This window comes from Oncorhynchus keta, chromosome 10 (assembly GCF_023373465.1).
Source record: "Oncorhynchus keta strain PuntledgeMale-10-30-2019 chromosome 10, Oket_V2, whole genome shotgun sequence".
Classification (NCBI taxonomy): domain Eukaryota; kingdom Metazoa; phylum Chordata; class Actinopteri; order Salmoniformes; family Salmonidae; genus Oncorhynchus; species Oncorhynchus keta.
In genome coordinates this window covers 67,494,815-67,511,653 of record NC_068430.1, presented here as the reverse complement: position 1 = coordinate 67,511,653, position 16,839 = coordinate 67,494,815, and the positions used below count along the sequence as shown (strand labels likewise).

Below are 16,839 nucleotides of genomic sequence, written 5' to 3'. Positions count from 1 at the left end.
TCGCGTGTCAAGCGGTAATTTATTGTAAATTCACATGTTTTTGCACGGACTCAGTTGAAGCACGGAACCGGAAGTACAGCAATCACAACTTCCACACGTGTGAAAAATGCTTTTGGGCTAATTTAGTTCAATAATCTTGTTTTTACGGAATACTTTAATAACATTTACAACAGAAGGCAGTCAAAATTAAAGCACCAAGTAAGTGACGATGGCTGAGATAGTCCAACAGCGGATCGAGAATCGAATCCCAGAGTTAGAACAGTTGGAGAGAGTGGGACTGTTCAGCAAAAAAGAAGTCAAGTAAGATGAAAAACACTCTAGCTTAGCTAACTAGCAATGTTGGCACATTTTTTAAAAGTTGTATAAAATCCGATTAATTTCTCAATTACAGATCCATGCTAAAAAGGGCGACAGCTTTAGAATACAAACTGCATCGATTGATCATAACCAAAGTTGACTTCATTGCATACATTCAGGTGAGTGCCAAATACCAGTGAATACAGATTGAAAATGTGAGTATGGGCAATCAAAAACAATAACAATTTATTAATCTGTTTTATTTCTTTCAGTATGAAATCAATGTATTAGAGCTGATAAAGAAGAGAAGATCAGTAAGTTTTGAATCTCATATTAACTATTATATACATGATTTGGATTGGATTTGTTTCATTGGTTAATTTCATTTTGTAGGCTACACATTTGCAGCTACAAGTTGAATTGTGGTATAGGCCTACAAATAAAGAGAATAACAATTAGGTAGATTAACAAAACAATGAAAGTGATGTTGATGAAGCCAGCTTCGGAGAGTTCCGCTGTGTGCCAGCTCATGGCAGACTGGTGCTTCTGGTCACCCATTGGTGTAACGGTGATGCATTTAATTTGGCTTGCTGGCCATAATGTTGTCCTCAGCCTATCTGTAGCCTTCCTGTGATGGAGTTGGCTTGGTGGCCCTGATGTCGTCCTCAGCTCAACCTCTCTGTAGCCTGGACTTGTGCACCCACTTGGGTGATGTCTCTGCACTTATTACTATGGCACAAAGAAGCTCACCACACATCAATCCAGAGCAGTAGTCATCCTCACTACGAACACTCTACCATGTCCACAATGCAGTCAGGTCTTATAAGGAAGAGCTTAATATAAGCCTAGTTGTCTGTTTCTGAGGTCGGACAGGCAATGTTCCACTTTTTAATTTAAATAGAAGCCGGTGCTGAGGCTGATGCGTCTTTTAAATGCAAGTGTTAGTCGGCAGCTAGCTATCTAGCTAGCCTAAACAAGCAGACTTGCCATCACTCATGGGTAGAGACAACCAGATAACCAGATATATATCCAATCAACACTCAATGACTTATCAAAAAAACAAAACACAAATTAAAATCCAAAATATACAGAGCTCTCTGTTTGGCTGCCTTACAGCGCCATGGCAACGACAGAATCCACTAATAATAATATCCACTTTCGGTATCATGCCATAGTTTACAACCAATGAAATCCTGCAAATCCACTTGAAGTTCTATGGAAATATTTAATATCTGTATCAGGAGTTCATATTTGTTCCTCATCATGTTTCATTTTTAGCGCATCGGCTATCAGTTCAAAAGAGAGGAGATAGAGTATTCCATCATCTCGAGGATCAACAACATTTTCAGAAGGGCCACAACTAAATGGAAGGTACTGTACAAGCCCTATATGACCTAGCTATTAGCTACGGGATGTTGAATATATCAAACAGCGCTATGCAGAAGGCACCAAAGAAGTCAATGGACAGACACATTAGATCTCCTCTTTTTGCAGGATGATGTGCAGCTGTGGCTCTCTCACATTGCTTTCTGTAAGAAATGGGTAAGTTTAAGTTATCTTTGGTTCTTTACTGCTTAACATTGAATAAATGTTGTGTTCTGGTGCTGAAACAGTTATTTTTGTTATCTCCTCAAATAGAACACAAAGGTTCAACTCAGCAAGGTGTTCTCCTCCATGCTCGCCATTCATCCTGAGAAACCAGGTAGATGTATCATCATTATACTATGGTGACATACCACGTCAATGGCATATGTCCTTGTAATATCCACTGAGTGTACAAAACATAAGGAACACATTGTTGCACCCCCGTTTGCCCTCACAACGGCCTCAATTCGTTGGGGCATGGGCTTTACAAGGTGTCAAAAGTGTTCCACAGGGATGCTGGCCCATGTTGACTTGTTTCAAGTTGGTTGGATGTCCTTTGGGTGGTGAACCATTCTTGATACACACAGGAAACTGTTGAGCGTAGAAAACCCCAGCAGTGGTGCAGTTCTTGACACACTCAAACCAGTGCGCCTGGCACCTACTACCATACCCCGTTCAAAGGCGCTTAAATCTTTTGTCTTGCCCATTCACCCTCTGAATGGCACAAATACACAATCCATGTCTCAATTGTCTCCAGGCTTAAAAATCCTTCTTTAACCTGTCTCCTCCACTTCATCTACACTGATTTTGAAGTGGTTTTAACAGGTGACATCAATAAGGGATCATAGCTTTCACCTGGCCAGTCTGTCATGGAAAGAGCAGGTATTCCTAATGTTTTGTACACTTAGTGTATAATAGTAAGCCATTTAGCATAGCCATTTATCCAAAGCGATTTAGTTATGTGTGCATACACTTTACATATCGGTACTCCTGGGAATCAAACCCACTACTCTGGCATTACAAGCGCCGTGCTCTACCAACTGAGCTGCAAAGGACCACTATCTACACTACACAGGGTCCTATCATTGCCCCAGTTGTTTGAGTGGATGGCAGCCTAGTCAGCAGAATCATTGATTGCCTCTCCTTTCTCCAGCCCTCTGGATCATGGCTGCCAAGAGCGAGCTGGAGGACAGAAACTTGTCAGAGAGCGCCAGACACCTGTTCCTGCGTGCCCTGCGCTTTCACCCGGAAAGCAAGAAGGTCTACCAAGAGGTACAGAGTGGCATTTGATTTTCAATGAATTGAAGAATTGCCATATTTGGCTCGAAGCTGAGATGCTATGGAAATCTAAGTGCTGTGGTAGCAAACATGAATGCACACAAAAGCCTAAATGTAGCAGGACCACTGTTAAAAGCCCCAGGATGATTGATACCCGTGTCTCTATCTGAACAGTACTTCCGTATGGAGCTGTTGCACGCTGAGAAACTGAGGAAGCAACAGAAGGAGCTGGAGCAGGCTGAGATGGACGTGGTGAGTACACACACACACACCTTTGAGTTTCTTCTTTTGTACTGGGTCACTGATTGTCCTCTTCACTCTACAGGGAGAGTACGAGTTCTCCCCTGAGATCATGAGTGGCAAACTGGCCGAGTTGGTGTACAGAGATGCTACTGGGAAAATCCAAGGTGAGCTGTATTCCATCGCATTGTATTTGTTCTATGCCATTTGTATTGCCTAACAGTCATCTCGTATGTCTACTTTGGTTATTAAGAGGATAGAGACAGTGTTTTGGAGATGTTAATTGTTTTCTCTGTGCTGTCCACAGGAGCCGATTTCATCCTGTCTCTTTTGACCATCGCCGCCATCTTTGACTTCACTAAAGAACTACAGGACACCATTATACAAGAGTACGGCTACATTTTGGGTTGCTGATCTCTGTATTCATTTTTCAACATGACACAACACACACTGACCATACTGAATGTCCTGTCCCCAGCCTGCAGAGCAAATACACAGACGACTCACTGACGTGGGACTTCATGGCCAAGCGGGAGCTGGAGGCGACGGTGGGGGAGGAGCTTCAGACAGCCAAGGGGCGGGCCTCTGACATCACCAGGAGAGAGGAGCGCTGCTGCCAGGTCTACGAGGAGGGCCTCAAAAGCCTCAACACAGGTACGTGCACACAACCAACAGAAATACACACAACCAACAGAAATACACACAACCAACAGGAATACACACAACCAACAGAAATACACACAACCAACAGAAATACACACAACCAACAGAAATACACACAACCAACAGAAATACACACAACCAACAGAAATACACACAACCAACAGAAATACACACAACCAACAGAAATACACACAACCAACAGAAATACACACAACCAACAGAAATACACACAACCAACAGAAATACACACAACCAACAGAAATACACACAACCAACAGAAATGCACACAACCAACAGAAATGCACACATCAACACCGGTACGTACACACAACCAACAGAAATGCACACAACCAACAGAAATACACACAACCAACAGAAATGCACACACCAACACCGGTACGTACACACAACCAACAGAAATGCACACAACCAACAGAAATGCACACATCAACACCGGTACGTACACACAACCAACAGAAATGCACACAACCAACAGAAATACACACACCAACACCGGTACGTACACACAACCAACATAAATGCACACCTCAACACAGGTACATACACACAATGTTGGTCACAAACAACTAGGGATGGGCATTTTACACACAACCAACAGAAATGCACACATCAACACCGGTACGTACACACAACCAACAGAAATGCACACATCAACACCGGTACGTACACACAACCAACAGAAATGCACACCTCAACACAGGTACGTACACACAACCAACAGAAATGCACACCTCAACACAGGTACGTACACACAACCAACAGAAATGCACACCTCAACACAGGTACGTACACACAACCAACAGAAGTGCACACACCAACACAGGTTAGACAGAAACGCAACACATTACAAGCACACGGGTAAGACACAACATGAAACTTAACACAGGTAGACATAACATAATGCAAATAAAGACCTCAACACAGATAGACACAATACAATAAGTACACAACTCGACAGAAGTGACGTGTTGGATGAAGTGTAACGGAGGAGGTTCGAGGACCACGTCCGTGATGGGTAACCTTGCCTGAGACCTGAAAATTTACATTTGCTTCCAAAACCTAGGCGGGCTAATGCAGTCATCTGGGGTCCAGGTGACACTGCTTCAAATCATGTTGGTCACAAACAACTAGGGATGGGCATTTTACTCTTTATTTTTTTTACTGTTCGAGTACTCGCATTAGTTTTTTTTCCTGGTACTCGGGTATTCAAATAAAAAAATATATTTTTAGAACAAGGCCTGCACTGGATTTTTTGGGGCATTTGTCTGTATGCCAGCAGTGCGCAACAATGTCTAATTTATCATACAGATAAATCCTAATTGTTAATTGCCCCATATATATTCAGTCAAAAAACAAGTGCCATTTAAGATGTTGAAACCGTAATATCAACTGGTTATATTATATTGTGGAACACAATGTTAAAAAAGGCAGTAACCTCAGCGGTGGCGCTTGCTTGTAGAAGCCCTCTGTTAGGAATCAAAAGGACTACGTAAAGATGGGTTAAGTAAATAAATATCAACTGAAATTGCCCCATATCTATTCAATCAATAAAAAAAACAAGCCATTTGAGAACCATTCATTGAAACAGTAATGAGCTGTGTTAACTGCTCGGCTCTGGCGGGATCTCAGCGGTGCTTTTCAGTGACAGTAGATGCGGTGCAAGATTGCTGCTGCTTGTCCCCCTCCGAGAAAGTTTCTTTGCGCTTGATAAGCATGATTTCTCATGGTGATAGTTATGCTATGACAGGAGAGCTTGATATTTGCATTGCAAACTATGCAATATACTTCCAACCCTTACTGCGTTTGGCCGCCATGCTGATGGTCCCCATTTCACTCTGTGCCTGAACCCCCAGCCAATCAAAAGCACTTACCATCAAATATTTGCCATTTTAAAATCTTAAATAAAGAAGTTGTAATGTGATAGTTAAACCCGTTCTCTCAATATAACAAATTCCAACTAATATACACCATCACAAATCCATAATTTATTTTAGGCAGGTGTAAAGAAACATGATATGAAGAAAATGTATTTCAGAATAGAATATTAGCAGCTGAATAATATAGTAGCACTGGTATCCTGGCAACCAGTAAAACTCTGCTTTCACACTGGATTACATATAGAGATGTCTGGGCTTTTAAGAAAACTTTCACTCAACCACTGTTTGAGGAGCATCCTCTCGCTGCGTGACGGGTCGTAATTCCTCTCAAACTGTATGCCATGGTGTCTCCAAACCTGTTTCCTGCCTACCCAGTGCTTCATTTGGGAAACCAAGTGAAATCTATTCAGGAACATCAAAAGACACGTTTTCACAACAAAACATATTTCATTAAACTGCCGACGGCTCCTCTCTCTGCTCGCTGGAGAAAGGAATGAAGGAGAGAGGAGGAAATGGAAACGCACGGTGGTGAAATATTCTGTAGCTAAAGGTAATATGTCAGCCTATTAATTATAAAAAATATTTTTTTAAACGCCATATTATTAGGTTATTCAAAATCCTAATAATATCAAATACAAATTCACTATAATTGTAGGCCGCCCTGCACAATCAACGAAGCAACACATGGCCTGGGCCAGTGTTTCCCAACACTGGTCCTCCAGTACTCATTTGTATTGTAAACCTGGACAAGCACACCTGATTCAGCTTGTCAGCTAATCATCAAGCCCTCAATGTGTTGAATATGGTGTGTTTGTCCATGTGTACTGTTGGGGTTACACAAGGACCAGGCTTGGGGAACACCATCCTAGGCCTATATGTTCTCTCCCAGACTGATGGAGAGAATGTTTTAGAGCGTAGCATAAGGTAACCAGTCCATCCAGTATGCATAATACTGCAGTCCACACTCAAAATGGATTACTAGAGTTTGTAGCCTACACCAATTATGTACCAAGTACATCTTAAAATCAGTTTTTAAAAAACATGTTTTTCTGCTGTGCTTAATATGCAGTATTGTATAACTGCAATCCATTTTTTTTCAGCCTTGGGCTCATATATAGGTCTATGCATATGGGTGTTCTACATGCGACGTCTTAAATGTTTGCATGAATCATCACCTTAGAAAGCGCTGTCCCTTTTCATTGTTTGGCTTTGAAACAAGATCCACAACGACCATGTTTTCCACTGTTTCAATCTGCTGTTGAACTTCTTCAAATTGATCGATCATAGTGAGGTCAAACATTGTAGCCTACATTTGCATTCATGTCAGAGTGATTAGAGGGACAATAAAGCGCTGAGTAGCAGGCCGTTAGCCTTCTGACATTGTTCGCGATTTGGGTACTAACAACGCATCGGTGCCTTTTTCATGTACAGAGAGCATAGGAGGAGAGTACCGTGACTCAACTTTCATGTAGAATTTGACTGTGGTCATGACTCATGACTGCCAGTCACGGCAACAACCCTAGTGATGGGTGGTCTCTCTGCTGTGTTCCAGAGGCCATGTGGGCGTGCTACGTGTCCTTCTGCCTGGAGAGGTTCAAGAGGAAAACCAACGTCCAGGAGCTGAAGGAGAAGGTTAACATTTCAAACCGTGACTATAATTGCCGATGAGCACTTTTTTAGGGAAGAATATTGATAGATTGATGATCTAGTATATTAGTGAAATTAGTGTAGGGTTTTCTAAGACTGAAATCTGGCCTGTGTGTGTGTGTTGGCATCCCTCAGAGGCAGGAGAGGCTGCTGGCAGTGCTTCAGCGTGCCCACGACTCCTCAATGCTGAAGGAGGAATTCTACAAGAACTGGGTAAGAAGATGTCTTATGGCAAGAGTAAATCTAGGACAGCAAGTGTATAAACATAGGCTTTCTAATGTACAAACATACAGCATAGCAACCAATAGGATACATGAGGTTCACAACATGTAACGGTTTCCTGTGCGTGTGTCCCTCCATCGGTCTGTTCAGCTGCAGGTCTTACTCTCATCAGGAGACTCGGAGCAGACCGCTGCGGTTGCCATGGCAGCCACCCAGCGCTACAGACAATCTGTGGACGTGTGGTGCCTGGCCCTGCAGACGATGGTGCATCTGGGGAGTGGCGCCACAGGCAAGCTATTCCAGGACGCCCTGAAACACGTGAATCCCAAGGTACACACACGGTCACTAAGGGCTGCTGTGAAAGTGGGGCAGCTCCAACTCTGTCCCAGATAATTTCCTACAGCATATTAACTTCATCAAATGACTGCTATTCCCTGCTAGAAACCAGTTCCAATATGACTGGAAGGGCTCAATTCAATCAAACCCCAGTGCAGTATTTACGTGGTAGTTCCTTTTCCCGTGGTCAAATGACATGACAGACAATCTGACAGAATGGCTTCAGGTACTGTTAAACCCCATTACTAATACCGGGTAGACTTTCCTTACTGGTAAATTCTTCAGGTACTGTAAAAACCTATAACTAATACCAGGACTTTGTTGATTTCACGTTCGTAGACGTTGAACTGACCTCTGTGCCCAGTGGGTAGTATGTAGTAGAGCTGGGATGATAAACTGATCAATTATCGACACCGACCATACGATCACTTTTCGTCATGCTAAGTAGCCTATACTAGAGAAATGAAAAGGTTTGCTAATATGGGTGATTGTTTATGGGGCAATTGATGGCTACAATCAAACTAGTAGTAGTTTAAAACAACTGGTCCACATGGTTATTAACATATCCTTTTATTTATTGTTATTGCATCAATTCGGGTAATTTATTGCAATATGGATCTTGTAGCTAGTCTATCAATGTTATGACGGGTGTTGTGCAATATAAGGGGCAGCTAACGAGAAGGGGCTGACTGTGAGGGTGCATATGGTCACCTTCCTATTCGTTCTTTCATTATGTAGTCACAAAGACATATTTGATCCGGGAATGTGAGTTGTGAAATAATATAGTAAAATGTAAAAAACATTTTGACTAAGATTTATGAGAAAGGGAGTATGTTACAAAAATGTTTGGGGCGGCAGAGTAGCCTAGTGGTTAGAGCGTTGGACTAGTAACCAGAAGGTTGCAAGTTCAAATCCCCGAGCTAACAAGGTACAAATCTGTTGTTCTGCCCCTGAACAGGCAGTTAACCCATCAACCCGTCATTGAAAATAAGAATTTGTTCTTAACTGACTTGCCTAGTTAAATAAAGGTCAAATTTAAAAAATCGGAGTGTACTTACCGGTAACAATTTTCCAGCCCAGCAACCAATGAAAATATTCTATATGTAAAAGAAGCATCTTACCCATTTACACCATCCTGGTCTTGTCTGTTGACAGTTGAGTTTGCCCCTGTGGCAGCTGCAGGTGGAGTGGAGCATGACATCACAGAGCCCAGAGGAAACTGAGGCCCTGTTTCAGGTACAGAACCAAGCCCAACCTCTCAAATTACATTAGTTTATGACATGTTAATACAATACCAGTTTACACTTGTGATAATTCAAAGCTCTGTCCAGACAGTGATTTGACCAAGCTTTTTCTGGTTCTATGTCATTCTTAGCCTCCATTGTGGCATAGTGCTAAAGCAGTAGTACCTCATAGGTTGTGTTTACATAGGCAACCCAATTCTGATCTTTTGACCAATCACATCAGATCTTTTTCAGAGCTGATCTGATTGGTCAAAAGACCAATATGTATAAACACAGCCATATTTCCCTACATACAATGTCTGGTTGAATGAGAATTAGTTGTAACAGTTCGTTTCTCCTCTGCTCTCAGAGAGGTCTGCTGTCTGTGGTGCCTGCCGTTTCCATGGAGATAAAGGAGAAATACCTTGACTGGTCCTACAGGGCCGGAGGCTACAAGAAAGCCAGGAAGACCTTCACAAGGTACTGAATATGAATAGTACTATTATATTATTAATTTCCCACCAGTTCTGCATTGTGAAGGCAATCATTACAATGATTATTCTAATTCACAGTAGTTATTTTGTACAACAAGGTATCCTCGTTTAGATGACTTTTTAATACGCATTTAAGTTCAGCATTTTGTACAAGGAAAAACAAAGCTGTACCTTTTCTTATTTTCCAGTTTGCAAGAGAGCCGGCCCTTCTCCAAGGCCTTTTTCACCAGAATGATCCAGATGGAGAAAAATCAAGTGAGTTGAGTCACAATAGATGGGGAAACAAGAACACATGTCCAGCTCTAACAAATGTATGTTGCAACCAACCAAAGCATAGTCTCAAACTAGCTTGTTGTTCCAATATTGCCACATATTGTTGTGGCTTTATGTACAAAATGTTGTATCGAGGGATTACCTATTCACTACTGTTAGGATTTTGTTCTCAGATCTGTTTGTCCTGTATAGCCAACTCCTATGGTCGTTGTCAAGGCTGGTGTACTAACTGGAATGGTGTGACTGTTCTTTTAGGAGACTCCCAAGATGAGCAACCTGAGGGACTTCTATGAGAGAGCCCTGAGGGAATTTGGCTCCACAGATGATGGTGAGATTCTGAAAAGCGCATTCAAAGCAGCCCATTTCAAATAAGTCCCACGGGGATCATTGCATGTCAGTTGCTACACTAACAACTAAAAGACTTCCAGTAGGCCAGTAGAAGAATGAACAAGACACACATGGTTGGAACGACAGGGTTTGCAGGCTTTTATTCCAGCCCAACATTAACACATCTGATTCAACAGCAACTTTGATTAGCTAATTGAGGTGTTTTAGTATGGCATGCATATAAACCTTTACTTCCATGTAGTTTTCTGGGATAAAGTAAGTTGCGATGGTCACTCAGGACTGTCTGTATGGCTTTTTCCCTCCAGATCTGTGGCTGGAGTACATCCGAGAGGAGCTTGGGCCCAGCGGCCAGCCAGAAAACTGTGGGATGATCCACTGGAGAGCCATGAAGATGCTGGAGGGGGAGAGTGTGGAGAGATTCACCGCCCAGTACACCCTGCTGCAGACTGGACACATCTAGAACACACCTGACCCCACCCCGCTGGTCCAACAGTGTTGTAGGAAACTGCTTACTGCCGTTCGGATGAGTAGGTAGAAGTTGATCTAACCACTGATACAGAGTCAGATATATTTGATCAACCTAATGGTTAAGGTTAGGGTAGATCTGTGGTTAAGGGCAACTACATAGAGCATAGAGACAGGGTTAACAAACTGTTCTGTTTTTATATGACAAGTTAAATTTGTACTTTACATTTCCTTGCATTTTGTATACGACATGGTGTTTCATGCAAGTTTACAACTTGAATCATTTCATTTGAAGATAGTTATGTTAATGTACACATCAGTAAGAATGACATTATGTATTTACAAAACATTAACTTTGTCACTGTTAACTTGAAATAAAGCCATGAATAGTCTCCTTGGTCAGGGTGTTTCTAGTGTTCTGTCTGTAGGTCAATATCACATTGTAGCACATGGGATTATCGTTATTCTGTTTTAATAACCAGTGCGTCACATGACTACTTACATACATGTGAGTATTATGACCTTGTCCCTGAACGACCCCTGACTTCCTTACTCAGATTGGAGCGTAGGGATGGCAGTATGTCCAATCACCAACCAGTGCTTTGTGAAACCTTTTCTTGATTAGAGTAAACCGATTTAGCTCTACACAAGACTTATCTGTCATCAGAACATTACACTCTCCTGATCATTCGTACCATTACAGTGCCTTTGGAAACTATTCAGACCCCTTGACGTTTTCCACATTTTGTTAAGTTACAGCCTTATTCTAAAATGTAAATAGTTTTACCCCCTCAATCTACACCCTACCCCATAATGACGAATCAAAAACAGGTTTTCAGAAATTGTTGCTATTTTATTCAAAATAAAAGTGAAATGTCACTTACATAAGTATTCAGACCCTTTACTCAGTACATTGTTGAACGATTGGCAGCAATTACTGCCTCGAGTCTTCTTGGGTATGACGCTACAAGCTTGGCACACCTTTATTTGGGGAGTTTCTCCCATTCTTCGCTGAGGATCCTCTCAAGCTGTCAGGTTGGATTGGGAGCGTTGCTGCACAGCTATTTTCAGGTCTCTCCAGAGATGTTCGATCGGGTTCTGGCTACTCAAGGACATTCAGAGACTTGTCCCGAAGCCACTCCTGCGTTGTCTTGGCTGTGTGCTTAGAGTCTTCGTCCTGTTGGAAGGTGAACCATCACCCCAGTCTGAGGTCCTGAGCACTCTGGAGCAGGTTTTCATCAAGTATCTCTCTGTACTTTGCTCTGTTCAGCTTTGCCTTGATCCTGACTAGTGTCCCAGTCCCTGCCACTGAAAAACATCCCCACAGCATGATGCTGCCACCAACATGCTTCAGCGTAGGATCCTTGTTTAGATGCCAGGTTTCCTCCAGACGTGACGCTTGGCATTCAGACTGGAGAATTTTGTTTCTCATGGTCTGAGAGTTTTTGGGTGCCATTTGGCAAAGTCCAAGCGAGTTTTTTTTTTACTGAGTGTCGGCTTCCGTCTGGCCACTCTACCATAAAGGCCTGATGGTGGTGCTGTGGTGCAGTTCCTCCACAGGGGAACTCTGAAGCTCTGTCAAGAGTGACCATCGGGTTCTTGGTCACCCCCCTGACCAAGACCCTTCTCCCCTGATTGATCAGTTTTGCCGGACGGTCAGCTCTAGGAAGAGTCATGGTGGTTCTAAACTTCATCCATTTAAGAATGATTGAGGCGACTGTGTTACTTTGAACTTCTATGCTGCAGAAATGTTTTGGTTCCCTTCCCCAGATCTGTGCCTCGATACAATCCTGTCTCGGAGCTCTACGAACAATTCTTTTGAGCTCATGGCTTGCTTTTTGGTCTGACATGCACTGTCAACTGTGGGATCTCATTTAGACAGGTGTGTGCCTTTCCAAATCATGTCCACTGTCAACTGTGGGATCTCATTTAGACAGGTGTGTGCCTTTCCAAATCATGTCCACCCAGGAGGCCCCACAGGTGGACTCCAATCAAGTTGTAGAAACATCAAGGATTATCAATGGGAACAGGATGCAACTGAACTCAATTTCTTTTCTTTATTATTTGTAACCCCTTTTTCTCCCCAATTTTGTGATATCCAATTGTTAGTAGTTACTGTCTTGTCTCATCGCTACAACTCCCATACGGGCTTGGGAGAGACGAAGGTCGAGAAGCCGCACTGCTTCTCAACAACCAACCCAGCCGCACCAATTTCGAGTCTCATAGCAAATGGTCTGAATAGTCATGAAAAACAGAAACCATATTTACATATCTTTTTTTTATTAGCAAAAAAAATCTATGAACTTGTTTTTGCTTTGTCATTATTGGGTATTGTGAGTAGATTGCTGAGGAAATGTTTTTATTTAATCCATTTTAGAATAAGGCTGTAACTTAACAAAATGTGGAAAAAGTCAAGGGGTCTGAATACTTTCTGAAGGTACTGTACATTCACACAAAGATCCAGGAGGTGATTAAATGTTTTGTTGCCATGGATGCTGTTTGTCACCTGTAAGTCACATTTGATTTACCTGAAACATTCCATTGAGGCCCATTTTGGCAATCTGAACAAGATGATAGGGCAAACATTGTGTATTCGTCATATTGTAGCAAGTGAACAATTTAAATTAATTATACAACATAACATTGCACTTAAACTGCCATAAATATTTTAAGTCCTACAATGTGTTTTATACCCTTTTAAATGTTAAGAGTGGTCATTACTGAAACATTTATAAACAATGTACAAAAACATTCAGGTTGATTCATATTTTACAGGTAAAGATGCTTCTAAATACTCTTTCCGTAACCTTCACAGCTATAGCCATGTTCAACTAACGCCATGAAATGCCACTACAAAGTCTTGCATTACAAGACTATCTACAATGACTTATTTTAGCAATCAAATAAACATGCTTTAAAGGAGTTTTATCAAAGAACATGTACTGTACTAAATGGCATTCGTGGCGACCAGTGTATTGACCTTTGAGTGCTTCACAGAAATTCCTTCTCCAGGGGAATTCACAGGAGAATCTTGAGGCCAGTTTTCTACAACAAATAAGGCCATTTGAGAATACATTCTGCCCGTCCCATGATATTCCACTCCCTCACTGGGTGATATAATAGTTAACCTCTAAGTGAACACTTTCATCTTCATGACCAAGACTTCCAATTATAGACCTGTATAGACTGTTGGGCTGGCACCTAGTACAGTCATGGTTTTGAAGAGGGAGTTTCCAGTTTTCCAATGCATCATACAGGCGGGATAAGCAATTAGAGCCAACATGAAAACCTAACTAACTAATAATGTTATTCCATCTGGGGAGTGAAACCACTTGAGGCATATTAAGGCAGTCAAACCTAATGATAGTTATCATCCCTTTAGTGCGCTATTAGATTACAGTCTAAAGGTTGATTCGTCGCTGTGGTTTTAGCATACCCACATCCAGAGATGGGCAGTATGTTACATGTAATTGAAATTCATATTTCATTTGCTTTTGAGTATTTTGTCATTTGTATTTCACTGGCCTGAACTACAATCCAATGTAGTTTGTAACATACTTGAGACCTGTCATTTATATTTTCAAAATACATTTTCTATATCCTTTTTATTTTATAGCGGTTCAACATTTGGAGGCCCCCTTTCACCCTGCATTGGTATCAGAAGTCACGGCACTATGGTGTGATATGAGTGTCTGCTGAATGAACAACATGTAATTGTACAAATGTACACCTGCAAAGCATGATGGGTATTATTGATGAGCTCCGCCCACAAAATAAGGCCAATAATAATACCAAGTGTGCTTTGCAATTATTACATTTTTACATTTAGGTAATTTAGCAGACATTTAACCACAGTGACTTAGTCAGTGTATTCAACCAAGGTAGATAAACAACCACATATTACAGTCATAGCAAGTTAAATGGTTTTTTGTTTCTGTTACTAAGAATACTGTTGTAGTGAAGGCATGTACTTGCAAATGTATTTTCTATTAAAGAATTAATCATTCTAAATACAATTCTTCACAAAAGTATTTTGTATTTTAGTTTTATACATTGGTCTTTAAAGTAACTTGTATTTGTAAAAAGATACATTTTCATGCATCTTTTGCCCATCTCTGCCCATGTCTTCATCTTCCATGGGTGCAAAGTGAGTGAAACCATTGACTCCCTGAGACACAGTGTCCAGCAACACCCCCGCAGTAGAATGGTACAATTGTCAGCCGAAATAAAGGCCAAATAGCCCAAAACTTTTCTAGTAGCCAAAATCCCTTATTAATCAAGTCCTCCTCAATCTAATCCATGTAGGCCGGTAGGTCTCTCCAGGGCTCTGGATGACTTTCCAGACCCACACTCTCAATGCTTCTGATCACTCTGGTAATCCTATGTTGTCCACAAAACTAGCTTCCTGGGCCCTGCGTGGCTTCTCCTTCATCACTCCCCCTCAGTGCTTCCTCAACAGTATGTAGGTGAAGAGCACCACCACTCCAGCGGTCAGCGCTGCGATGACACACTGGTGGATGGTGATGACGGTCTCCAGCGTGTGGATGCGCTCCTCCATGGCGCTGGTGTGGATGTAGTCATAGACGGAGGCACCGATGCTCCACACCGCCCACACAGCGTCCACCAGTGCCTTCATAGTGGGGGAGACCATTGGGAGGCTGCAGGGCGCCGCTGATGCTGGACCCCACCCTCATCCGCCGCTCACGGGCCCCACTACACGACCCTCACTGGGGGGAATGAAAGATAGGTACACACAGGGCACACTATGGTGACCTTTGACCCCTTAAATGGAGGTCATATGGGCAGTTGGAAAGAGGAAACTGTGAAGTAGCTCTACATACAGGCTCTTTGAGCCAGTTTTCCTGACAGGTGATATATCTGTGATTGTTCAGGCAATTTATAAATATGATATTCATTCATCATCCACAACATGTTATGATTGCTGTTTTTCTAGAATAGGTATCATTCTCATCTTTGACCAGCTGTTACGTAGCCTTCGAGACTAACACCAGCTGACTGTCTGACATCAGGGCACAGATATAGCCTGTTGGTCCCTCCTGACAATCTTCATCTTAGTAAATAAGGAACGTTGCGATGGAATAAAACGATGAATGTAAAAATCTAATTTAATTAGTGATGAGTTCCCCACGAGAAAACAACTCAAAACTGGGACCAATTTGAATAGCCTATGTGCGCAAATATCGAGGCGCCATATTCCTAAACTTCTATGGCCTTGTAGCCAATGGCATTTAGCAAATATTTAACAGGACATGACACAGGAAGGAGATAAAATAATATTGATTGCGATAATTTACTTGGCCAAAACAAGAGCTTTTTAAAAAACCGCATCATCAACATCATCCTTTGGTCGAAACTCGAGTCAAAGTTCGCCAGCGCGACATTATGCGACTATTACACACACACGAATAATACTCACCAATGGATTGGAAATGTTATGCAAATCGTTGTTGGAATGAGGATGAACATCCGTATCTGTGGTTTATAACAATTATTATTCAGTTTAGAATAAATCGGTGGCGCTGTCTCGGTGTTGCGACTGTGACATTGCTCCTGCGCAAGTGCGTCATTACGCACAGAGAGTAGGGCGTGCTCTTTGGGTTTATTCGTTCTTGTTACTACAATAATCCTCAATTTGTTGCCACGTGGAGTCGCACCACACCACCAAAAGAAGTAGGAGCGCAAGAGAAATGACGGGCCAATATAATAATCATCTAAAATCTTAATATTGCCTAGTGCCAAGCTTACATAAACTCTAAGATGTTTCTTAATAACGGCCACTATGCCTATTAGACTATAATATGCGAATTTTATGACATTATTATGTAGGCCAAATAAATGTATCATTCGGATAAGAAAGAAACCACAGGAATGTGTCCAACTTTCTTTCGTTGTGTTGTCAATAGTGTGCCGATTTCTATCGATGTCTACTCCATCAATAAGTAGCCTATAACAATATCAGTTAAGTGCTGCGCCCAACCTTGGCAATGGGAACCTATAACTTGGAGACAAGACGAAGTGACGCGCTCAAAATAACCAGGTTACCACTTAGCGGAAGTCCATTTTGGGGAG

The 16,839-nt window shown here is 41.9% G+C and overlaps 1 protein-coding gene and 1 long non-coding RNA gene across 3 annotated transcripts; one reads left to right on the top strand and one right to left on the bottom strand.

The window, feature by feature from the left end:
• The first annotated feature begins 36 nt into the window (after window positions 1–36).
• On the top strand, window positions 37–11,141 carry utp6 (UTP6 small subunit processome component). 2 transcript variants are annotated; one of them, XM_035762744.2, is made up of 19 exons: window positions 37–300; window positions 392–476; window positions 570–611; window positions 1,576–1,668; window positions 1,792–1,839; window positions 1,936–1,999; window positions 2,816–2,934; window positions 3,115–3,192; window positions 3,266–3,347; window positions 3,488–3,569; window positions 3,659–3,834; window positions 7,294–7,373; window positions 7,524–7,601; window positions 7,761–7,940; window positions 9,123–9,182; window positions 9,540–9,649; window positions 9,852–9,918; window positions 10,192–10,264; window positions 10,590–11,141. In XM_035762744.2, exons 1-19 carry the CDS (start codon window positions 209–211, stop codon window positions 10,742–10,744), a joined length of 1,764 nt encoding a protein of 587 aa, XP_035618637.1. In that variant the 5' UTR covers window positions 37–208; the 3' UTR covers window positions 10,745–11,141. The 2 variants fall into 2 exon arrangements, with proteins under 2 accessions (XP_035618637.1, XP_035618636.1); XM_035762743.2 differs by having other exon boundaries at window positions 39–300; window positions 9,102–9,182.
• A 3,406-nt stretch (window positions 11,142–14,547) lies between these two features.
• LOC118376070 (uncharacterized) lies at window positions 14,548–16,813 on the bottom strand. Its single transcript, XR_004823957.2, has 2 exons — window positions 16,187–16,813; window positions 14,548–15,476 (listed from the first exon to the last, which is right to left on the bottom strand). It is a non-coding gene; the product is annotated as an uncharacterized LOC118376070 (long non-coding RNA).
• Between the last annotated feature and the right edge of the window lie 26 nt (window positions 16,814–16,839).